At 39.6% G+C, this 25,361-nt stretch overlaps 1 protein-coding gene across 12 annotated transcripts in view; it reads left to right on the forward strand.

Annotated features, from left to right (window-relative positions):
- The window catches only part of REV1 (REV1 DNA directed polymerase), a 66,578-nt gene extending 43,067 nt beyond the window's left edge, over positions 1 to 23,511 (forward strand). For all 12 annotated transcript variants that reach the window (XM_061997702.1, XM_061997691.1, XM_061997722.1 and 9 more), the window contains 11 exons: positions 2,273 to 2,493; positions 3,497 to 3,669; positions 8,407 to 8,509; positions 10,646 to 10,802; positions 11,151 to 11,353; positions 14,812 to 15,045; positions 19,222 to 19,330; positions 20,372 to 20,583; positions 20,762 to 20,921; positions 21,887 to 21,989; positions 23,090 to 23,511. In XM_061997702.1, the coding sequence (XP_061853686.1) occupies positions 2,273 to 2,493; positions 3,497 to 3,669; positions 8,407 to 8,509; positions 10,646 to 10,802; positions 11,151 to 11,353; positions 14,812 to 15,045; positions 19,222 to 19,330; positions 20,372 to 20,583; positions 20,762 to 20,921; positions 21,887 to 21,989; positions 23,090 to 23,201 (1,787 nt within the window). In that variant the 3' untranslated portion in view covers positions 23,202 to 23,511. The remainder of the gene's footprint in view (positions 1 to 2,272; positions 2,494 to 3,496; positions 3,670 to 8,406; positions 8,510 to 10,645; positions 10,803 to 11,150; positions 11,354 to 14,811; positions 15,046 to 19,221; positions 19,331 to 20,371; positions 20,584 to 20,761; positions 20,922 to 21,886; positions 21,990 to 23,089) is intronic.
- The last annotated feature ends 1,850 nt before the right edge of the window (positions 23,512 to 25,361 follow it).

Here is a 25,361-nt window from a genome sequence, read left to right on the forward strand (position 1 = left end):
TCTTAAGAGAGTATTCTTTCTGAAAAGGAGTGTATTAAGTCAGGAGTCAGAAAAATCAGCACAGATGCCCATAATGAGACAGAGAGTACCTGTAGGGGAAAAAAAAGAGAAGAGTTTATTTAGTTTCTGTTGCATCTAATAAACTCATGCAAGATTTCAAAGAGAGTAAGAACAGAAAGAAAAGACACAAAATTTCACAGAGTAGACTGTTATCAAGCTAGAGAAGTGTTTCTGCTAACAACATGAGCTGACAGAGAGGAAGGTATAAGGTAAGACAACTGTGGGACTAATACCACTGTTATGCTCTGCATGTAGCTGTATAGAGTTTTGGTTTCCATAGACTTAGAATACACGTTAGACATTTATTACACAGGTTGTTCTTTTTGTGTATAAGGATCTTTAGTCAATAGTATGTTGCAAATTGTGTCAGAATGTATTGATTCTTGTAAATAACAGGTTTGTAGAATTCCAACTGTTTTTTGCCTAGTTGTCCAAAGAAATTATTGTGAAAATTATTATGATTTGTAATTTGCAACTATGACAGTACTAATAATTTTATGAACTGTTTGGCAGTTTCAGCCAAATTTAACTGAGAGAAGTTCTAGTGATAAAAGATTTCCACATGTTTTGTGAAAAATGACGGCTTGACAGAGAGAGTGATCCAAATGAGTACGTCCTTTGAGGGACAGGCAGGAAAGTTCAGCTATTGTACATTTTGATGGTAGCTCCCAGTCATCATATGTCCATGTCCTCTGTCCTGCATTCCTTGGTCAAATAAGAGAGATAAGGATATTTTGGTAAGGAGGAGTTGGAGCAATTGAATAGGATACATGTAGGCATAGAGAATATCAAGTAGAAAGCTGGAGAGGAGGAAAGAAGCCTTTCTGGCTGGGAGGTTTGAGGGAGGTTCTCCAAGGCATATAGTAGGATTCACAGAGAGATGGCAAAGAACTGGAGTTGCTGTACTGGAAGAGTGATAGAGGGTAAGGAAATATGAAGTACACCTATGTGAAAGCAGTCTTTATTTTTTTTGTTGTTGTTCTAGGAAAATACTTCAAAGAGATGTAATCTGAAGTATTTCATGACATGTAACTGTACTGTATTGTTATTCAGTACTTTAGTACTATGACACAGACATAGTGCAAAAAGTCCTGAGCAAACACTCATTTATGCTTTGTTAGTGATCAGATGAGCTGAGCCTGCATGTGTACACACATATTTAGTTTTAAATGTTTAAAATTGTATCTTTCTCTGTTTAAGGAAAAAAGAGAAGGGAAACAAAACAAACAAAAAAACCCCAAACATAGAAGCAGTAGACACTGAAGTGGAATAATGGTAGGAATAGCATACATAGATGAGTACAAGTTTACCAGAAATTCTCTTTATGTATCTCCTTCCATGGACAAACGGAATTTACAGCATGGCACCATTTCTCTTTGGCATCTCATAGGAGATATTTTTCCTCCAGAAAATTATTAAAATAGTACTGTGTGTTTTGACTTGGATGTTTTAAAGTTTTAAGAATTTACTTGCATGTTCATAATAAAAACTTTCAAGTGTTTGTGTCAGTAATGCCATCTAGACAAAGAAAAACAGATGATGAAAGATAGAACCTGATTAGCTGAGATTTCTAACTCTTGCTGACTTTCGTAGTTTAAACTCAAAGGAGTAATATTTTTCAGCAGTAAGAGGCCACCTTTCCAAAACCCAGAAATATACTTAGGTTTATCACACCTACATATGTGCCGTTGCCGTGGATACCTACAATTTCCAGTGCTTGGTAATTCAGAGCACAAGTGATACAGGTATGCTGTCACTTTCTACTTGAAGCATTTTTCTGCCTAGCGAGCACTGAAACAGTAGACAAAATATTCCTTGGTTTGCTTTTGGATTAAGTCACTGGTATATAGTGGCAAAACATATTACATGTTGGACATTCTTTTTGGACCAAGTGTTGTGGTCTTCAGAGCTATATACTCTATAACAGGTAGCGCCTTGTCAAGAAGATTTGCAAGCAGCAGTCATTCATATTTTACCCTGAAATAAAGAAACATGCTGCAGTATGCCATCTTTAAATATATGAAACAGATTAAAGAAATACAGGTGAAGACAACAAAAGTTTCCCTTTGAAACATGTTTTTATTGAGTGGATTTTTTTTTATGGTATATGTTTGTTTATTAATTTGATACGACCTTTAAAAAGACAAATTTTGTTTGTTCAAAACCCGACTATCTTGTGTAAAGTTAACAAAACTAATTGCTTTGTTGTTAGGAGTTGGCAGGACAATGGAATCTAAGTTGGCTTCTTTGGGAATTAAAACCTGTGGAGATCTGCAGTGTGCTTCAATGTCAAAACTGCAAAAAGAATTTGGTCCAAAAACGGGACAAATGCTCTACAGGTTTTGTCGTGGTTTGGATGATCGACCTGTCCGTACAGAAAAAGAAAGAAAATCTGTTTCAGCAGAAATCAACTATGGAATAAGGTTTACACAGGTAAATTTAAACTTACTTTCTTTTCTGCAGTGACTTCTTTCACCTGTAGAAGCATCTTCTCATATTCTGATTATTTTCACTTACACTTTGATCTGTTAGAGCATCATCTTAGCCACCAAATAGAAATGTGGAAAATGAAGAAGTAGGAGACCAAAGGATAAAATGGGAGGAGAGACTGCAAAAGTATTGGACTGAAAAGAAGCTTGCGCAAAATTAGCTGGCTATTCTGCATTCCTTATACAAGTCTGGTACAGAAAAAGAGAACTGCAGTAGGTTTGTCAGCACCTAGCATTCTCTTTCATTTAAATGCTGATTATTCAAGATACCAGTGCCTGAAATCATCACCAGCTGTTCCAGTACAGCATTTTTGTTAGATTTTCTACAAATATTTTTTGGGCGGGGAGTGGTGTTGTCAAAATTGTATCAAGTAGTAACTCTGCTCTTTGTTGAGAACTTGAGCATTTATAGAAATTACAGAAAAATCAGGCTGGGAAAGACATGATGATGTTGTGTACTCCAGCCTTTTGCTCAAAGCAGGAGAAGCCATGAGATCAAACCAGTTGCTCAGGACTTTATCCAGTCTGGTGTTGGAAACCTCCAAGAACGAAGACTGCACAAGTTCTCTGAGCATGTTTCACTGCTTGACTTCGCTCATGGTGAAAAAAGATTTCCATATAAGCCCTATGATCTTCATCTTCTAGGTGTATGCTTAAACTTAGACTTGCAATTCTGTGTTGGGATTTCTAAATACATTTTTTAATACTTAATTCCAGAGGGTCTTAGTGTTTCCTACTTATTTCAGCATTACACTAGGAATCCAACATCTCGCCTAACTTCAGCAACCTACAGTGTAAACAAAACACTTGGAATTAAATAAGACAATTGCCTGTGAGTCAATTTGCACTTTTCAGTTTACACAATCTGGATTGCATTAGTCCTTAATGTTTTACCTTCAATATGTGAAAACTAGTAATAATCTAAACATGTTGTTTTTCCCTTTCAGCCTAAGGAAGCAGAAGCTTTCCTTCTGAGCCTCTCAGAAGAAATCCAACGTAGACTTGAAGCTGCTGGTATGAAGGGTAAACGATTGACCCTTAAAATTATGGTCAGAAAGGCTGGGGCACCAGTGGAGCCTGCAAAATATGGAGGTCATGGAATCTGTGATAATATTGCCAGGTAACTAGATGCGGAAAAAAGAATGGTTCTGATGAAAACGTGCATGAGCACACTTCTGCAGGATGCTGAGCGCTAAAAACTTACAGGAAGACAGGACAAAAATTTTAACATGTTTGATGCCTTTTTGTCTTCATATCTAACATACACCAACATCAGGAGTAGAGTATCATTATCAAAACTCCTCTGTTTAGGTTGTATGTGTGTGGTCTTTTGATCATAGCATGGAATGAAAATCCCCCAATGATAAAAAAACATGGCATGCTGAGAGGAGAAAGAAGGGACTGAAGTGTTTGAATCTGAAAAAGAGAATAATTCTAACAGTCCTTCTTTCTGCCTTTGAGTTTCTTCAAAGAGAAAAATGTGGAAAACAGAAAATCTATCAGAAGTTGAAAAGTTTTTGAGCATTGAAGGAACAATTTGTGGTTTTCAAGGAAGCAGGAATGGGAAAGAAGGAATCTGAGTGCACAAGTGCATTCTTTGTGGTTTGAAATTGCTTTCTTGAGAGAATGTAGGCCTGCACGTCTGTGGATGCTCTGTAAAATTTTAAGTGATTTAGTGAAATACTTTGAATTATTTTGACTATCAGTTTCTCTTGGTAAGGACATACGTTTTTTTCTCTTTTTGCTTTTTGAGTTGACTAGTCTGTAGCTTAAAGTTACTTTTAACTGGATAACAGTCTTATTAAATACTAGCCAATAAAGATATTTGATCTTCTAAAGGATTTGTCTTCAAACAATAATACGTATGTTCATGTAGATCCTTGGTGTACATTTCTCTGGCTTAATATTGAAGCTGTCTTTCCTTTTGCAGCATCCTACACTGACACACATGCAGCAACATTTGTACTTGTTTCAGTGACCAGCGACATTGTAATGTTCTGCTGCTGCAAACCATTTCCTTTCCACAGAGTCACAGAATGGTGGGGATAGGAAGGGACCTCCTAAAGATCATCCAGTCCAACCCCCTGACAAAACAGATCCACCTAGATCAGGTCACACAGGAACACATCCAGGCAGGTTTTGAAAACCTCCAGAGAAGGACACTCCCCACACTCCCTGGGCAGCCTGTGCCAGGGCTCCCTCACCCTCACAGGAAAGAAGTTTTTCCTTAAGTTTAAAGTGGAACTTTCTCTGGTCCAGCTTTTGTTCATTACCCCTTGTCCTATCACTGGACACTACAAAAATAAAAAAAAGTTTTGCCCCATCCTCTTGACATACACCTTTCAAATACTTCTAAGTATTAATGAGATGCCCCCTCAGACTCCTCCGGGCTGAACCGCCCCAGTTCTCCCAGCCTTTCCTCGTAAGGAAGATGCTCCAGTCCCCTGATCATCTCGGTGGCCCTGCACTGGACTATCTCCAGCACTTCCCTGTCCCTCTTGAGCTGAGGAGCCCAGAACTGGACACAGGACTCCAGATGAGGCCTCACCAGGGCAGAGTAGAGGGGGAGCAGAACCTCCCTTGACCTGCTGGCCACGCTCTTCTTGATGCATCCCAGGATGCCATTGGCCTTCTTGGCCACGAGGGTACCTAAGCTGTGTTGTGCTGGGTACTTCCCATTTTCTTGAGGGATTTTCTTTTGTTCCTTGATAGGTTGTTAGTTACATGCTGATTTTGACATTTGGAGTCAGTTCTCAAAGAAAATGGCCATTGTCCTTGCCAAGAAGCTTCTCTGATAGTACCATTCTCCTTCAAGTCTAGAGCACATGGGCACTAAGGCAGTATTTGCAGAATTATTTGCTGCAGAAGACTCAGAAGCCACTTCAGATCCTGGCACCAAACACCATGAACTGCAGTTATCCATTTTAGTACAGATAAGTTTCTTTGTGTCAAATATCTTTCCTGTTATTTCAGCATTAAGCCTGCAGATAATTTTTTTGTTCCTAGAAGAGAAAATGCAATAAAGATCCAAAGTGGAGCACTTAAAAATTTGCATTTCAAGATCTGAAGGCCAGAGGCTGTGCCCAATGTTTCAGCTGTTCAAGAAGGCAACTTGTTTACATCTCTTCACCTCTACAGTTACGTTTTTTCCATGTAGTCCTAATTCCTCATCAAAAGTGCCTTTGTTTTGTTTTGGGTCATTGTCAACCTAATAAAAGTCTCTTTCTGCTTGGTCTCAGTGCAGCACTGTTGATGTCATTGAGGTACTATATGTAATGGCTGCCCATCCATGGTGAAACAGGATAACCCAGTTACTCTGCTTGGGTAGTCAGTTGATAGGTCCCTGTCAAAGGAGTAGAACCTTCAGCTTCCAAAAACAATGCTGTTACCTATTATTTATTTCTGATTCTTCTTTCTTTCCTATTATTTGACTGGATGGTGTTGACTAAAGATTTTATCTCAAATTTGTTTATATGTTTGCATACTGAAAACACAAAAATGAAATTATGCATACAGCATCACATAGTTACATGCTGTTGATACAAGATTGTCTCAGAACCTTCCAAATATGTATTTATTCTTTAGGGAAACACTTCTGTATCAAAGCAGTTGTTCCTTGGGTAAAGGGGATGATCCTGGCTTATGTAAGAGGGTCCACTTGGCAATCTGAAGACAGATCTTTTTTTACTTTTCCCTGCATCTCAAATGAATGTAACAGTAATAGATTAATTCCTCCTGAACTGAAGGGTCATTTACTCAGGGTTGCTGATAGTGGAAGAGGTGGGGGTGTTCTTTCAGTTAGAGCTCTACAGTAGGACTTGCACACATAGGGTTTATCTCATGCTTGTGAGCTTGTTCACATACAATTCAGCTATACTGAAAAACTGGAAAACTACAAAATTCACCTTTCACTATCAGAAGCTCATCACTTTTGGGGATTGGTGTATCAAGAAGAAAATCCATCAGCCTATACTTCTGGCTGTGCTGAATTTTTTTATTTGAAAATTTACTCTTAACAGCCTCAGAATATATATTTTGGTTGAGGATGTGTTGAGGTAGAGCTTTTATTTGTCCTTTACTGGAACTAGTGCCGTTCTGCTTTCTCAAGAACAGATCAATCTTTTGCACCTCATTTCTGTGGTCAGGCATATTCATGTACCCTGCCTAGTGTGCCCTGAAGTTTCCCTAATTCCTGAAGTCTTCATTAAGTTAAGATGGGGATGCTAAGTTTTTCACCCATAGCTGAAGCAGTTCTGATCCCAGGACCTCATTTGACAGCGTCTCTCTTTCCGCTTCTGGCTTTACTAATGAACTTGGCAACCCTAGTCAATCCATATTATGCTATTTAGTGATATAGATGCTATATTTCTGTCTGTATTAGAACATTTCTGTTCAGTCTAGCAAAAGACTTTTTAGCAGCAGCAGAGTAAACTCTGAAAGTTGGATCCAGGCAAATGGATTAGAATCTGAGGGCAATGTTCACTCAAGTGTGCTTTCCCTATGTACAGCTGAGTTCCAACAGTTTGGGATTATTTATTTGAGCGAATAGTGACCGGTCTCTCTTCAATTTAAGATTTTCTCTGTAGTTACAACTCATGACCCATTTCTTGCCCCCACACCTTGCAAGTGAGTGAGTTGCTGTGCTTTTTCATCTTAAAGGTCAAGATTTCCTAGAATGATAATCATAGTCCTACAAAGGACTGAGACTCACACACAGGCTTTAAAATCTAATTCAGCTTCTGAGATGTTACTAGTATTTTTACTGCCTCTTTGGTATCAAGTCCTGATAGTACAGCATAGATAAACTTCTGTAAAATAATCTGAGATGCTGTGTATACTTTTAGACCCATCCTGCATTTCTCCCTAATATTTTCTGTGGTTGTACCTTGGTGATGATATTGATCTCCTTTTTCTTACAAATGTTAATGTGTAAGGCTCAGGGAGATATTCATGTCATTCACAGGAGGAAGGTTTTTCCTTTTCATATTGGTAGAACCAGGCCTTTAAACACACACCATCAAAGCATTCAATAAATTGTCAGGATGGAACAGCAAAGTGAAACTTCCTTTTGTCCATAGAGTCCACTCCCTTAGAGTTAAAACTGCATTAGCTACCTTAATGAGAAGACTTTACATCACTCACATCTGTTTGATTAATCACCTGCAATTCCATCCTTACCTGTCTCAAATGTTACTCCCTAAGAGAATCCGGAAGCTACCAAGCACTACTACTGTCCTGCCAAACTCTCGGGTGGCAATTTGTAAAAGTCATGACCAGGTAACTTTGTGAGAGTCATTGCAGAAAATTACCCACAGAATAAGTTGTGTATTTGGATTGTTGTTTAAAGTTAATTGAAGTTCTTTGTTATTTGTAATCAGTCTGCGTGTACATGGCTATATCTGCTTCTCTCTCAGAGTTCCTTACGAAGCTCTTGCTTTAGAAATTTAACAATTTACAACTGAAACAATGTTGAGCAAACTCTTTTCATGGGCGAAGCTTGAGTGAAAGCTAGTGCATGAGTGCATTTCTGGGAGTACTGTAAAGTGAAACATTTTTATCTGCATTCAATATGTATCACGTATATAAATATGTACTATATTTGCCTATTTAATCTGTGGACCACACACTGAGAATGTTCAATTAGTAAGTAATCTGCTTTTTATTCTCTAGAACGTGCTTAGTTCTAATTACCTTTAAAAAGAAACCACAGAATAAAAAACAGTGTTCAGTTTCTGTATGCCAAGAAATTATGATCTATCTTGCTTGGAGGTCCTCTGGAATAACTACAGAGTTGTTGTCTTTAGATAAAATTTCTGAAACAGCTTTCTTTTTAATTTCACTTTTTTATTCTTTGTAGGACTGTGACTCTAGACCATGCAACAGACAGTGCAAAAGTAATTGGGAAAGAAACTCTGAACATGTTTCACACAATGAAACTGAACATATCAGATATGCGAGGGGTGAGTCAATTGGAAAACTGATGTTTATTCTCTTTTTCAACCTTCTTCATTGTCTTTTATAAATGTTCTGTTCTCCAGGGTAGAAAACAACGAAGGTAAAGCAGAACTATTGATAATACATAGCTTATGTAAATTAGACTGTGCAATCATATTATGTTTTGTATGCTTACCTTTGAAGAACAGAGTTACAAAGCTATACTTGTAAAAAAAGAAAATTTTGTTGTGAAATGAATTAATCCACACCTTAAAACGGCCTGAGGTGACAAAGTTAGACTGTATCTTCTACAGTTCTGTTAGCACATGTAAATTTTATTTTGTCTTCCGATTTTCTGAAAACTTTTGCACGGTTATTAATTAACTAATATAAATTCTGTTTATAATGCCAATCAGAGATACAGATCAGAGGAGTTATTACTCTAGACTACAAATCTTAGAGCCAGAAAAGTTACTAACCCGTGGTTTGGCCTTAGAAGGTGAATGCTGGCTCTTTCAAATCATGGTTCATTTTAGAACATGCTTGCTCATCTCAGTGGTTTTGTCATAGCAATGTGAGTCCGTGGTAAGACTATTGACATCAGCCATTTGTTACAGCAGAGCACAGAGGTTTTCTAACTCCAACCTGGATTTATTGGTCATCTGGATGTAGAAGTAGGTTTCTGATTCACAGTGGTGCCTTGCAGAGCCAGCTTGAGTTTCTTCCTGGAGTTAAGAGAATATTTATTATCCTCTCCCTATCCTGTTCTAGTTTCTTGTCAATGTAATTTGTTGTCTTTCCTAACTTCTTGCATCATTCTGCTTCACTTGATTTCTTTAGCCCTTGCTCTAGAGCATTCTTCTTTGAAGTTGGTATCCTGTGGGTGTTGCCCATGTTGGTTTGCAAAAAACAATGTACTACTCATGACAGGGTGGCCCTGGTCAGTTCTAGAGGAACCATTCGGTTCTAGGTTATATAGTAAAGTGCAGATATATTCGAAGTCCCTCAGCGGTATTCCTTTCAGCTGACTTCAGACACCTTCAATTTATATGCCTATATTGGAGCCAGTCTCCTTAAACTTCAACTTAACACATGAAGTGAGTTATGCTGTAAAGTGTTACACTCTCAGCATCCAGAAAAGATCCTGAAGTGATAGCCTTAGCTGTTTGTGCCCACACCTGGCCAGATGAATCCACTCACTTGTCCCATAGACTTTGCTAATACTAACTCAAATGATTATCTTAGAAGACGAAAGACTTAGGCAAAGTTGCTATATAGCACAGAAAACACAGTATTCCAAAGGCTTCTCATAAGTTCTTGAACTCAAATTTATAAATACTTCAAAGCAAAAAGCTAAAAGCGCAAAGAAAAACTTACATTGATGTTTTAAAATCCCGTTGATCGCAGCTAAGAAACTTAATAAACAAAATCCTTGCGATATAATTAGGAGAAGACTTGGTTGAAATGTCTACACTAGCTCCTTTATGCTTTCTGCTCCTTCATGCTTTCTCAGTCCTATGTACAAGTTTTTTAAGTGTCTTTTTTAAATGTAGTGATTAAGGCGGTTAAGCAGTAAACTTGAAAAATGCACCAGCGCATTCTTAGTTTTTAAATGCAGTTTTGGAACTCCTGTTGATTTGGTATTTAAAAGTTAATGAGAAGTGAGGATGTTTTTCCAAATGAGGAACACTTTATCTGTTAAAGACTGCTTTAATCTATCGAGACTTTGAGAACCATGTCTAGAAGTGAGACAACATTATTTTTCACATTTGTAGACTGAAGAGATGGATTGTCCTCAGGAAACACATTTCTTTCAGATTTTAATACTGATTTTAATACTGATCACTTCCTGGTCACTACTTCTGAATTTGCTAGTGTTGAAGAAATTTCAGAGTAAATACGTTGTTTAATGATCCTGTTGGCAGCACTTTTCAATATTAGAGAAATTACAATGGCATTATCTTTGTCATTACTTAGTTGTTGGATTATGGTGGATGATTTTAGTGGCTATTTGTTTGTATTTCAGCATGTTTTTATTTGTTCTCTGCCCCACCCACAACAGGAAGCCAGTTTCAGAGAAGGCAAAGCTATTATGAAAGAAAAACTGATTTTTAATACTTTTTTAACTTCTTAAAGTGAATGTATTAATATTTTGGATTTAGGTTGGAATTCAGGTACAGCAGTTAGTTCCCATCAGTAAAACGAATTCATCGCACTCAACAGTACAATCCGGACACTTACCTGGTGGATCACATTCAGTTATTGATCTTTTTCATGTTCAGAAAGCAAAAAAGTGCTCAGAGGAAGAACATAAGGAAGGTCAGTAAGCTTTGTACTTTGCATATGTGATAATGATCAGTTCTGAAGGGCTCCAACATAAATTACCTTTTGGAGTACTTACTCAATATACCAGTTCAAATTATTTAACATAAACTCTTTGAGAGCAGATGTTGTTGCTGCAAATGCAAGTGCTACAAAGAAAACTTACTTTGTATAGTATTATCTTGGTCTTTTCTAAAAGTTAATAGTAACAAAGGGTACTGTGAAATAGAAAGTGTTGTAATTATGCTATTTAGTGTCTTAACTATTTAACAAAGAAAACTGGAAATTTTCAGAGCAATTTTAGCTATTAGATGATCATTCTGTGTTTTGTTTTCATATGAATAGTATTTGTGGCTGCTATGGACTTTGAAATATCTTCTGATTCAAGAACTTGCACTTTTCTTCCGCCTCGTGGTACACATCTCTCATCTGGTCTCAATTCTAATGCTACGACCACCGAGTCCGCCGTCAAGTGGAACGGCGCGCATTCTCCTATCAGCCTAAAATCCAGGCTTAATTTGAGTATTGAGGTCCCATCTGCTTCCCAGGTAAAACCAGAGAATATAAAACATCTGCAATGTATTGTAATAACTTCAGATTGTTTGTCTTACTTGAATAGAGACAAAAGTTACATTACACTTTTTACTTTAAAAAGAGCTCTAGTAGATGCACAGTCAGAAACTGTTATTGATGCAAAACTCTTTTGCTTGTATAAAAGGATTTTTAAAAGCAGTCATTTATATGCTAACTCAAAAAAAAAAGATTGTATTTCTTCGAAGGAAAGAAATTCAATTTTCCAGTATCTTTTCCCTTCCTATCACTTGCCAAAAGATTGCAATGGAACAAGAATGTAAAAGATGTTGAGGACAAAATATTAAGAAACATTAGTTTTGACTTTTTCACAACCACAGCCCAGAGCTTAATTATAAAAAACACTCCATAAACTTTAGGAAAACTTCCATCAGAGAAACTAGATACGTTCTGTAGTTAATGCTTAATGTTTAAATGACTGTGATACAATACAGATTTGTAAATTTCCTTTTCCTATGTTACCTTTTAAAAAAATATTTCTCATTAGCTCAATCTCAATTCTCAGCTCAATTTGGTCAAGAAGGCCAATGGCATCCTGGGATGCATCAAGAAGAGTGTGGCCAGCAGGTAAAGGGAGGTTCTTCTCCCTCTCTACTCTGCCTTGGTGAGGCCTCATCTGGAGTCCTGTGTCCAGTTCTGGGCTCCTCAGCTCAAGAGGGACAGAGAACATCTAGAGAGAGTCCAGCACAGGGCCACCAAGATGATCAGGGGACTGGAACATCTTTCATATGAGGAAAGGCTGCGCAAACTGGGGCTGTTTAGTCTGGAGGAGATTGAGGGGAGATCTTATTAACATTTATAAATATCTAAAGGGTGGGTGTCAGGATGTTGGGACATCCCTCTTCTATAGTAGCTAGCAACAGGACAAAGGGTAATGGGATGAAGCTGGAACACAAAAAGTTCCACTTAAACATAAGGAAAAACTATTTCACTGTGAGCGTGATGGAACAGTGGCACAGGCTGCCAAGAGGGGTTGTGGAGTCTCCTTCCTTGGAGGTCTTCAGGACCTGCCTGGACATGTTCCTATGTGACCTGATATAGGTGAACCTGCTTCTGCAGGGGGGTTGGAATAGATGATCTCTGAAGGTCCCTTCCAGCCCCTACCATTCTATGATTCAATCACTGAAGAGCGGCTCAAGAGGAATTTTGCAAAGTACTTTGTGTCGTTTTCATGAAGACAGAGCTTTTAAATGTTTGCTGTCCCTGTTTAGAGTAGCAATATTGTTTGCCACAGTTGCCAATAAATGAGAATCAAGTACTTTTCACTGTGTAATTTACTTGGAATTCATGTATTCTATACCAGTCTTTAAATTACACTATGAATCTGTCTTCAAGCTTTAGTCCCTGACAAAGAAATGAACATCAACTAATCTTACACCAACTCATACAGTTTTACTGTGGCTGTACTCTCTTAAGTTTCTGCATAAAAGAATGTCAGACTTACATTTTGATTTAGTTACTCATCTGCCTCTGTTTTTCAAATTTTCTTCAAATAATATTGAAACTAAGATTTTAACATTTTTAGATGAGGACAATCTTTATCGAAGTAAAATTTTTCTATGCGGTTTGGGGGTTTTTATGGTGTGTTTTAATGAAGGAAGAGCTTTCTTATTTCCACATGTTACTCAAGTGGAAGTCTGGTTAGAAGGGTCTGCTATGAGCATGCTGCACTGAATTCTTTAGGTATTTTAAATATAAGCAGATTTACATACTTTTCTGTAAAAATCTGTAATTTTAATTTTAAAATCATTTGTTGATGTTCCATTAACAGCTTTCCCAGATCATAGAATCATAGAATGGTAGGGATTGGAAGGGACCTTCAGAGATCATCTAGTCCAACCCCTCTGCAGAAGCAGGTTCACCTAGATCAGGTCATGTAGGAACATGTCCAGGCTGGTCTTGAAGACCTCCAAGGAAGGAGACTCCACAACCCCTCTGGGGAGCCTGTGCCACTGCTCCATCACCCTCACAGTGAAATAGTTTTTCCTTATGTTTAAGTGGAACTTTTTGTGTTCCAGCTTCATCCCATTACCTCTTGTCCTGTTGCTAGCTACTATAGAAAAAAGGGATGTCCCAACCTCCTGACACCCACCCTTTAGATATTTGTAAATGTTAATAAGATATTTCTATTTTTTTAGAAGGAAGTTATGCATTTGACAGAAAACAATTGTTCTATAACGCAATACCCAAGCTAGCTAAGAATCTAGAATCTACTTAACTAAACAATGTGAAGCTTCATACACTTAAATTCTGTTCTAGGGAGATGATGTATGAACAAGCGAAAAATGCGTTAGTCTTGCAGTAGAGTTTCTAAAGCTTACCTTATGGCACAGTATGCTCACACTTCATTCTGCTTTGTAGCTATATTACAGTACAAAATGTAATACAGAATTTGGTACAGGAAAGGATCCTGAGAGTCAGTCTCATACTGCTGTTTATGTACTGTGTCCCAAGAAAGCAACAGAAAGATATTTTACACCCAGAATTGTCAAAACTTTTCATAGAGGCATATATGTAGCAAACTTGGAACAAGGGAACACAAACAGAATGTAGAAGAATAACTGAAGAGATGAATAATACAGACAGCTTTCATGAAAACCTCTCAGTTACCAGAAGCCCAAGCAGCTTTTTATAGATATTTGTAGGTCTTCTCTGTAAATCCAGAATCTGACCATAAACTCCAAATTTTCTTCTTAAAGGTAAAGGGAACGTTTCCTAACACTGCTATGAAGTCTCATTTAGCAGAATTTACAGGCAAACGTTGGTGTTTGTCTACATAGTTTTACTCAAATTTTACTTGTGAGAAAAATGATGCTGTGTACATCTGCATCTCAGTTACATTCATTCTGTCACTTTGGCCAGCTCTCATTAGGCACTGAGGGGTCATTTTAGTCGTTTCAAGTCAGTAGTTGATGGTAAGTGCCAATAAGGGCAAGCAGAGATTTGAAACTAAAGCTTATTATCAAAATCTCCTGACAAGTCTGACAGTATGCAAACATACATAATACCATTAAAGTAGTAACATCTGTCCTAGAACTATGTAAGAAATAAATTAATTGCTTACAGCTTTGTACCAGACAACAATTCAGCTTTCATATCAACACATTGCCTATATAATTTGAACTCAGAAATTGGGTTTCCTTATCACTACTAGTTTGCAGAGGAAACCTGATCTATGACTGGCGACAAGGGCACTGAACATGGTGAAAGATAAAACCGAGCATTCTTATTTACTGAACTACTTAGTCTTAAATGATATTTTTACATTTTGCTGCTGCAGAGTGTAACTGGCAGGTTCCTGAGTGTGATTGCGTACACAGATAAATGATTTGGGCTTTTTCTAAAATTCAAGACTGTAAAATTAACTTCCATTATCTTCTTCAGAAAAAACTAAAAAGCTTTTCTATATTTGTAGCTAGATAAGTCTGTGCTAGAAGCTCTGCCACCTGATCTCCGAGAACAAGTAGAGCAAATATACACTATTCAGCAAGCAGAGGGTTACGGCGATAGCAAAAAGGAGCCAATAAACAGATGTAACACGGCACTTCTGTCACAGCCAGTTGGAACAGTGCTTTTACAAATACCAGAGCTCCAGGAACCAAACACCAATATGGGAATTAATGTAATAGCCTTGCCAGCTTTCTCACAGGTAAGATGTTGCAGGGTATCAAAAAATATCAACTTTCTGCCTATAGGAAGAGTTAACGGTTTTTCTTGAGACAGCATTGAGTGGAATTTATGATCCTTTAATATATTTTTAAAGTCTGCTTTCAAATGTTACTTGGTCTATCACAAATGTAGTGTGATAGGATTTATTAAAGATTTATAGTCATCAGTATGCCTACGTTTTTGCTGTTGTTTAATGTAAAACCTCCTGATGTACACTTTGCTTCACAATCCGGTGTGTAAATAGCCTTTTTTTCTGCATTGCAGCTGAGTTATACTGCACCAGAAGACTGAAGCAGTCCTAAAACCTGCTTAGCTAGTCACAGGAGGCTCACTCTGTTTAAGTGGATGTTTTTTTGATGGTGTAAAGCCAACCTCTTACCAGCTTCTGTAGAACAGATTGTTTCTATCACGTTCCTGGGAGAAAGGCAGGCATGGCTGAAGATTGCGCGCAGGTCCATAATTTTTAAATGAGCTCGTAACCACATGTCCAGGATGAAGAAAGTACAAAGTTGTTTCTCCAAATAGGGGCCTGAAGGGGAACAGGTAGCAGTAATGATGCTTATAATGAAATTCCACACTTCAATCCAGGATGGTGCTGAACAAATGTAGGGTGAAAGAAAAAACTCAAAGATGCGGTTAGGCAGAGATACATTCTCTTGCATCTGCGTCATTTTAAACAGAGCAGTGTTTCTGTTGTTCTGTTTGCTTTGCCATTGCTCCATTGCTGTTCTCAAACAAAGTGGTACCAACCAGTCAGGTTTATAGAGAGAGATTTGTTGTTGTTTCCAAGACATAATGCTTCTTAGCTGACAAAATCAGATAGAAATTCCTGCCCTGTTTTCAGTAAACAGTAGCTAATGCATAATTGTTGTTTAGATGATGTGTAGTCTATTCAACTCCTAAAATTTCTTCACCACCTTGATTCAAGTCGATTGGTTCAGAGCCAGTAGTGTCAGTTTTTATTCCTGAACTGCAAAGTTGGGTTTCCCCTGTGGCGAAACTGTGCCAATAGTACATGAACTCTCCGTAGCCCAGCTGTTTTAAATTATGTAGTTACAGTCAACCATAGGCAAGGGTTTATCTTGGACTGGTGTATTAAATTATGCTGTGCTTCAGCATACACCCCTCCACGTTTCTTTCCCACTCAGTACTCTTTTTTTTCAGCGTAAATTTGAACTGCATGTGGCTTTCTTCAAAAATTACCTTTGGTTTGTGTTTATGCTATCTATTAATTGGGTAGTTTGTTGTTTCTTTGTAACAGTATTACTTCCTGAAACTGTCTTTACACACTGAAACACAGTGGTTTTCCTGTCTCAATCTCCTTTTGCATTTTTTGACAGTTACTTGATCCAAAATTACCAGCTTAGCCTAGCAGCCTTTTTGTTTGAAGATGTAGTTCAAGAAGGATTGGCTACTTCCTATTTGTTTGTCACAGATATCCATACTATCTATTTTAGAATGCTTTAGGCTTGTACTCCAGATTTTCTCCTGAAAACCATTCAGCTGCCTTTGTTGGCAAAAGGAGATTTACAGTGTTTATTTTCTCAATTGGGTCCAAGTGTAATACCTAGAATAATACAGCTTCCTTAGGCCTGGCAAAATAAAAAAGCAAACAAACAAAACAGACTAAAACTGATTCATTAATACAGAAGGACATTTTTTTTCTGTGTAAAAGTCAAACATGAACTTAATTCAAAAATACCATCTTTGTCCATTCCTTGATCTTTGTTCAAGGAAGAATTTCTTCACTGTGAGGGTGAGGGAGCACTGGCACAGGCTGCCCAGATGGGTTGTGGAGTCTCCTTCTCTGGGGACCTTCAAAACCCACCTTGACAAGTTCCTGTGTGACCTACTCCAGGAGGTACTGCTCTGGCAGAGGGTTGGACTAGATGATCTTTCGAGGTCCCTTCCAACCCTTAAGATTCTATGATTTCTTTCAAATGATACAGTGAACCAAGTAGTAGTAGGTTTCAGGTATAAAAATACGGCAAGCCACTCCAAATTGAGTACTTCATCTACATCAACTCCACGAATGGGAATGAGGCCCTGCCATCTTTTTGTAGCTTAATTAGGTTTGGGGTTTGACCGTTCCTTTTGTCTGAACTGTGTTCTTGTGACCAGGTGCCAAGTTAATTGCCTGGTAATTTCCTGTTCCTTAGAAAACATGTGAAAACTGTTCTTTGTTGGGTAAGGTTCTCCCATAAAAAGAATCCAGAGAAGTTGGCATTCATTTCCATCAGCTGCTGAAGTAATCTTAGAATTTAGAAGAGCTGTATATCTCTGTAGCAGCTGAATCCTGTAAAGGCATAGGGTGCAAGAAGCAGAGATTACAAATGCTTGTAAATTAATGACGTTTGTAGTGGTGGAGTTAATTCCTGATGGCAGATTTGCACCTTATCCTTACGTTGTCTTAACATGGTATAGATTCCAAGGGAATTTGTGCAGCACATGAAGAGTACTGATGCTGTATGCTGAGAAGGTAATACATGAATCTATAAAATCAAGTTTCTCCATAATTTGAATAACAGCTACATGAAAGCTATGGTAGGACACTCTGGCTTTACAGTCAGTGACCTGAAACTCCAATTAATCAGTGTAGGATTCATACAAACTTGACTGATGGCTCCTCTAACACAATTTTTACATGTTACACTTTCAGAGGGCAATAATAGGAAGGATAACAAAAACACATCCAGTTCCCTGTACTGCATTAATTCCGCATGAATTATTAAGCAGTGTACACAAAAAACAGTGTTAATTCAGTGCCTGCCAAATCCTGAGTCTCGAATACTTAACCAGAGGACACTGGCCTTTTTATAAACAGTTTTATTAAATAAGTTGAACCTCTGGATTTAATTGGCTGCTGTCAACTACAAGGCTTTGTTGGGCTCAATGTATGTAGTAATTGAGGCCGGAGTCATTCCTGTTTCCTCCTTCAATTAGTGCATATTTTCTGTGCTGAAAAATTTATGTTGGCCCAGGAGTTCTAAAAATTGAAAAGATGTTGTGCTAAATTAGTAAGTTTTAGCCATGGGAGCGTGTTCATGTTTATTATCTATATGATTTAGATACCATATGTGTGACTAGCACAGCCAGTCTTCCTGATGGATCATACATGTTTTGCTTTAAAATAAAGATCAAACCTCTATTGAAAATATAAGGGAACGTGTAATAAATATGCATCCTGATGTATAAGTACAGTGTCTCAGATAATGGTAGAAACTGTATTGTGCCCTTAGAATAGTAATAGTAGTTTTGAATAACTTTTTTTGTCCCCGTCTCTGACTTTTACCACTGCAACGAAGGGCACTCTCCCACTGGGCAGATGTAATCCTCTGAAGGATAGGTTTGCTTTTTTGAATTACATTTTGCAGATGATGAGCTGAAAACACTGTCCAGTACTATTGGGAAACTTAGAATACAAGACTAGTCTGCCATTAATTTGCTACTTCAAACACACAGTGAGGGAAGATTTCTGATAATACATGAAATTTTGGGTTGGCCGTGCGACTGTGTATGGCAATTTTGCAACAAATTATTTCCTTTCTAGAGTTCAAGCCCTCAGGGCAATTGGAAGAGACTGTGTTTTTTATCAGCTGAACAAGGGGTGGACAACTGTGGGAGAAAGAAGTGAAGCCCCTTTGCACTAGTTCAAATTACAAGGTGGCTAGACTCTTTTTTCCTGTCCTTAAAGAAACAAGGCCATTTCCAAGGATATTTTGTTTGAGGAGCATAGCAGCTTCTAGAAATCGGAAATATCAAAAGAAAAGGAGGAACAAAAGTCTGATGGACACAGTGTTTGAGGTTGGAAATTCGAAGGGAGTGTTCCCCGAGTTGGCCTTAATTGTGCTGTTAATGTAGCTGTGCCACGTATCAGTGGGTCATTAAAGGCACTGGTGAATAAAGTAGGTGAATAAAGGCAGTTAGTGCATTATAAGCCCATAAAATAATAAATGTAGCCTAATAGGAAGTGGAAATTTTAATGGGTTTTACAAGCTAAAGTACATGAAGAAAATGTACAAGTGTTTCAGTTATACGTCATTTATTTTTGCTTGTCATTAAATGGAAATACCTTTCTCATGTGAGTGATGCAGAGGAAAGCAGGTAGTGTTGCTCACTGGTAAAATAATCAAATGAATCTTTTGTTACTGCTCAGGTGGACCCAGAGGTTTTTGCAGCACTACCTGCTGAGCTGCAAGCAGAGCTGAAAGATGCATACGATCAAAGGCAAAAGCAATCAGAGCAGCAACCTGCCAACACTTTTGGTGAGTATATACAGTCACACAGTGGTTTTGTATAGGAGTTGTTTGCTATCCAAAGAGAGTTGTTCTACCCTAAACTACAAGTTGGAAAATACAACTAAAGCTTCTATGAAAATGCAACGTTAGATCGAATTTCTGTATTCATTTTTGACAAACTGTGAGTTACAACCAGCTTTGGTCTCATTTTGCAAGCAGATGCTTAGCTTTACTTAAATGGGCGATAGGCCCAATTCATGGGGACTGTGGCACTACACTTACCCACGTCCACGTGTTTGCAGTACGGAATCTAAACTTGATACGTCTTGTGATTTAAAGCATTGCCTCTTCAGTACCCAACTTAGTTCAACTGTGTTCAGATAGCATTCTTAGAGTTCTTGAAACCCGTGGCACTGGTCTGGGTTTCAGGCAACCAGAGATACGCTACATCTCACCTTACGTCTGATAGTCAGATGGTTTTACTCTGAGCTGATCACTCAGGTCAGCTGAGGAAAAATAAGATTAGTTCCCTGTGAACGTGCTTTCTCATAAAATAGGTTGGAAATGTCATTGGCTTTATTGCCAGTTAAATACTGCATTATTGTAATCAAACCTGGATTTCACAGTCAGTGGACTAATGCAGATATGGGAGCAATTTCCTTGGTAAATGATGATAAAAGCAGTTGAGGGCTTTTAACTACTGTTGTTGCTGGTAACCACTGGTAGGAAAGCTTAGCAGGTATCTAGGTGGTGTAGTGCTCTGCCTGAAGGGAAGCAATTTGTCCATTAGGCTTTAGATTTCACCAGCTGCTCGTATTCAGGCGCTGAAATGCTTGATATCAAAAGGCTGGTAAGTAGGTGACTATCTGCCGAGCCTGACAGTGCTTTTCAGGTGCTTCAAACATTTCCCCTATCTGCAATGGTACATTGGGGGCTAAAGTCGCCTTGTCTAGGTTATGTTCCTCCCAACTGATCGTAGATTTTTATGGAAGGTACAGATTGCCCCTTTCAGTGGAAAAATACTGAATTCTAACTGTATCAACCACTGGCTATTCCTGTGTTTTTCAGTGTCAAAAAATCCTTTCCAACCCCTGAAGCACGCAACAATGAAGAACAAGAAAAAAATCCGGAAAAAAAGTCCAGTCAGTCCTGTAAAAAAGATTCAGAGCCCTTTGAAAAATAAACTCGTTGGTAGTCCTGCAAAAAGCGTGCCAGCTACATCTGGAAGCCCACAGAAGCTCATAGATGGTTTCTTGAAACAAGAAGGAGCAGCTGCTCAGGTAATTTTAACACCAACGGCTTTCAGTAAAGCTCTGTCTGGTTCTTTAGACTTAGTCCATGTTCACAGATGCCGCTTGTTTTCTTTACTGGATTCTTTACTAGAGGCTTATCTGTGTGCATATATGGTGTTTCCGTATTTGTCAGCCTGAGCATTATCAACTTTTATGTTTGGAACAGCCAGAAGCAGTTCCATCAACTTCAGATTCTTCAGGCCCATCAGCTCTGCGGACTGAACAGCAACCTGGTTCATTTAGGCCACAAGCACCCAACCTGGCTGGAGCTGTTGAATTCAACGATGTAAAGACGTTGTTGAAAGAATGGATTACAACTATTTCAGGTAGGGGATGTCAGGTTAGTGGTGATCTTGCACCGATCATAAGGAAAACTAGTTTTATAGGGCTTTTTGTACTTCCTTCTTCCTTTCACTGGCTATTTTTTCACAGAACTATGGAAGTCTTACAGCCTTGCAATCTTGGAATAATTCCGTTCTTCCTGTTCTGTTGTCATTCTGGTTCTTTGCCAGCTCCTGAATCTACCTTCTCTTTTTGTTCTATGCCTCAATGTTACTTGCGTGGGAGGAGGTTTTCCTTATCACAGAATCATAGAATGGTAGGGGTTAGAAGGAACCTTTAGAGATCATCTAGTCCAACCCCCCTGCAGAAGCAGGGTCACCTAGATCAGGTTGCATAGGAACATGTCCAGGTGGGTCTTGAAGACCTCCAAGGAAGAAGGAGACTCCACAACCCCTCTGGGCAGCCTGTGCCAGGGCTCCCTCATCCTCACAGTGAAACAGTTTTTTCTTAGATTTAAGTGGAACTTTTTGTGTTCCAGCTTCATCCCATTACTCCTTGTCCTGTTGCTAGCTACTATAGAAAAAAGAGATGTCCCAACTTCTTGACACCCACCCTTTAGATATTTGTACATGTTAATAAGATCTCCCCTCAGTCTCCTCTTCTCCAGACTAAACAGCCCCAGTTCCCACAGCCTTTCCTTGTGTGAAAGATGTTCCATTCCCCTGATCATCTTGGTGGCCCTGCGCTGGACTCTGTTTCTTTTCCCCTTGGTTAATATTAGCTTGGCTGTCATTTGTTCTTACTGAAGAAAAAAATAAAGAGGTCTGCAAGAGAGGTATTTCAGGACTTTACAATCCTTGAATGTGCACAGGTTCTGATATTGGGGGGAAGTGATGCAGCAGCTGTCAGATCGGCCCCTGATGCACAGAACATTGCAGAATTGATTTCTGTTGTATTCTAAGTGTACCTAGAAAAGTTCTCTAACTTTGTCATGTTTTTTTAATTACAGATCCTATGGAAGAAGACATTCTACAGGTTGTCAAGTATTGTACTGATCTAATAGAAGAAAAAGATTTGGAAAAGCTAGATCTGGTTGTTAAATACATGAAAAGGTAACTTAATTGCTAGTATTTGTGGCATTTATACTATTTTTGTTATATTTGATGCAGCAGATGCGTCACTGTGAGGCCACAGGCCCGTTAGACATTCCACCAATGAGTGTAAATGTTTTAAGCTTAAATTTTCTACAAGAATGGGAAGGCTGCAGGGGAGAAGTTGCGCTCTTAAAATAGGTGATTTGTGAAACATTAGGAGTAGTGTTTGCTGCAAAGTGGTTTGTTTCTAGGCAAAGAATATAGGTTTTGTCAGCAGTCCCTTTTATTTGTCCTTTCTCCTGCATTTTTCACGGCACCTTGGATCTTTCCTTTCATCTGATTTAATTCTCCTGCTGAATCCAGATCCCATCTCGCCTCCAACCTACTAAATTGACTTTTATGATGTTACTTGCTCCTGTTAGACTTCCTGTGAGTCAGGATGCCCAGATTGCATTTATGACTTGCTTCCTGACCAGTACTTAACCAAGGAGCTCAGCTTTCTGTGCCTTAGACCTGGAAAATACTTATTTCACAAAACTAATCAACACCAAAACAACTACAACACTGTGCTTTTGTATTGTGGGATGTCTTTAGCCTCAGAAAAGGCAGAATGCGCAGCACGGCTACTGTTTGGTTGAATGTTACATAGTAAGTTCCTTATAAAACTTCAGAAAGAATCATAGAAGGGTAGGGGTTAGAAGGGACCTCCAGAGATCATCATCAACCCCCTTGCAGAAGCAGGTTCACCTAGATCAGGTCACATATGAACATGTCCAGGTGGGTCTTGAAGACCTCGAAGGAAGGAGCCTCCACAACCCCTCTGGGCAGCCTGTGCCAGGGCTCCCTCACCTGAACAGTGAAATAGTTTTTGCTTATGTTTAAATGGAACTTTTTGTGTTCCAGCTTCATCCCATTACCCCTTGTCCTGTTGCTAGCTACAACAGGAAAAAGTGACACCCACCATTTAGATATTTGTAAATATTAATAAGAGCCCCCCTCAGCCTCCTCCAGACTAAACAGCCCTGGTTCCCGCAGCCTTTCCTACATGCAAAATCTCTTGTAAAAAGGATGGGTTCTATGAAGGTAATTCTCTCCCTCTTCTTCCTTTTCCCCTTCAGGTTAATGCAGTCATCTGTGGAATCGGTTTGGAATATGGCATTTGACTTCATTCTTGACAATGTTCAGGTAGTTTTACAACAAACTTACGGAAGCACATTAAAAGTTATCTGAACTTGTAGTAAAGGAGCTTGATGAGAGCCTGGAGCTCTCTGCTAGCTGTGCCATAAGTGCTTGTGAGGTATTTGCAAAGTGCATGATAGTAATGCCCTGAGTTTTTATAATTTCAGATTTCTTTTTAAACAACGAAGTGTTTTGTACATTTCTTTTCAGAAAGTGCCAAATTTGTCAGTATTGCATGTAAATAATTGTGTTAAAATTCTTTTATTGTAGTATAGAATCTATTTACAAAATGTTTGTTTATAAAGTTTTATGGATTTTTACAGTGAAGTGTTTACAGTTGTTTAATAAAGAACTGTATGTATATTTTTGTACTGATTTATTTTGTGATGCTTCCGTTTGACTGTCGCCCAGCCCCGCTACTCGAGCCTGACGCAGTGACACGCCTCAGCACACACAGGAGGCTGCCTGCCTGCCTCACCTGCCTCTTTGTCTCCTCTCCACTCGCTTTATTACAGACTGTAAGCCGAGGGAGGAGTATTGGCTCATTTTCAGCTTCATCCTTCGCAGACAGAGCAGCGTGGCCCAGCCCCTCCCAAGGCCCACATGGGCTTAGCGTGCTCCTTAGTGCTTTGGGAGCTGCCTGCAAGTGAGGTGTGTTGCCTCCCTGGAGGAAAGCAAAGGGAGATCTTGAAACATTGCAGTAAAGGAGGTAGAGAATAGCTAACACAGGGCACTGTGTAAGCATGTATTGGTCCTCTGCCTTGCTTCTACTTGGGATAGAGCCACCTTCCACTCCTAAAATACTGCAGCTCCCCCCTGCTTGCTTAAATTTCCTTTAAGCAACGTAACAAAATAGGTTGTAGTGAGGAGCAGAAGGAAAATAAAGAGCCCTATCTGTGTCCTAGGCAGGGAGGGGTGTGCTTGCAGCAATAGAGCATGTTTTGGGCAAGTCTGCTTTTTCCAGATGTACAGCAGCACCTGCTAGCCACGTTTCGCACAGTCCATTGAAGAGGGCTGCTCAGGTGCCTGGACACAACAGAGGCCACTTGAAGAAATGCTGGGGGTGGGACAACCAGAACACATAGAACCCTGGACAGCTGTGGGCTCCCCTGACTGTAGAAGAGAAAGCTGCAACACAAAGTGGAGCTGCTCCTGGAGCAGGATTTGTACCACCAGCTTAGCTGGAAACATCTCCACTAGCAGACAGCTGAGCTGCAGCTGCTGCTTCAGCAAGACGGGGGAGTGCTCTGCAGGCACAAGCCTGGCTGCAGCACCCACTGCAGCAATAACAACTTTTTACAACGTAGGTCGTGCCCTTGGCTTCCCTTGAAACACCCACAGCGAGGAGTACCAACCATGCAGCCTCCTACAATGTGATAGATGAGGGCAGGGCAGTAGCTGTTGCTTCCCTTGAGTTTCGTAAGGCTTGTCATAATATCTCCTGTACTACCCTCATGGACAAGCTGAAGCACAGGCTCAAGAAGGCCTTGGATTGAAAACTGCCCAGGCAGTGCGGGGGGCTCAGGGGCACAGAGTCGTTTTGGAGGCTGTCCCAGGTGCTGCACTCCCAGGTGGATGAGGGGCAAAGCACACTCCAAGGAAGTTTGCTGATGGCAGGAGCTTGGTTGGCAGCAAGCTCCTGAAGTTCCGCACCTGGAGGCAACCACCCTGGGCACTGGGGGCCACGGGGCTAGAAAGCAGTGCTGGGGCTAAGGCCGCGGGGGTTGCTCGAGCCAGCAAGACTCCCTCACAGCAGAGGCAGGCACCAGCCTCCCAGGCTGCAGACAGAAGATCACCTGCAGGTCCAGGGAGAAGATAGTTTCCCTTGGCCCAGAACCGTTGAGACAGAGGTGGAGGGCTGAGTCCAGGGCTCGGCTCCTCAGTACAAGAGCACTGTGGAAAACTCCAACACAGGGCCACAAAGTTGCTCAAGGGACTGGAACATCTCATACTAGAAGGAGAGGCTGAGAAAGCTGGGCCTCTTCAGCCTGGAGAAGGCTGGGGGAGAATAAAGGAAGACGGCAAGACACACCTCTGTCATCACATGAAAAGGCATGAGAGAGCAAGTACTGAGTGGTACTAACAGTCCATTTAAAACACACACATACACTCTCCTCCCCAAGAACTGATTGACCACAGGAACTGTGGATCCTGCAGCAGCAGAGACCCTCAACGCCCTACCCCAGTCCTGGGCAACCTGCTGTGACTGCT

The sequence above is a fragment of the Colius striatus genome, chromosome 1 (genome assembly GCF_028858725.1).
Source record: "Colius striatus isolate bColStr4 chromosome 1, bColStr4.1.hap1, whole genome shotgun sequence".
NCBI lineage: Eukaryota > Metazoa > Chordata > Aves > Coliiformes > Coliidae > Colius > Colius striatus.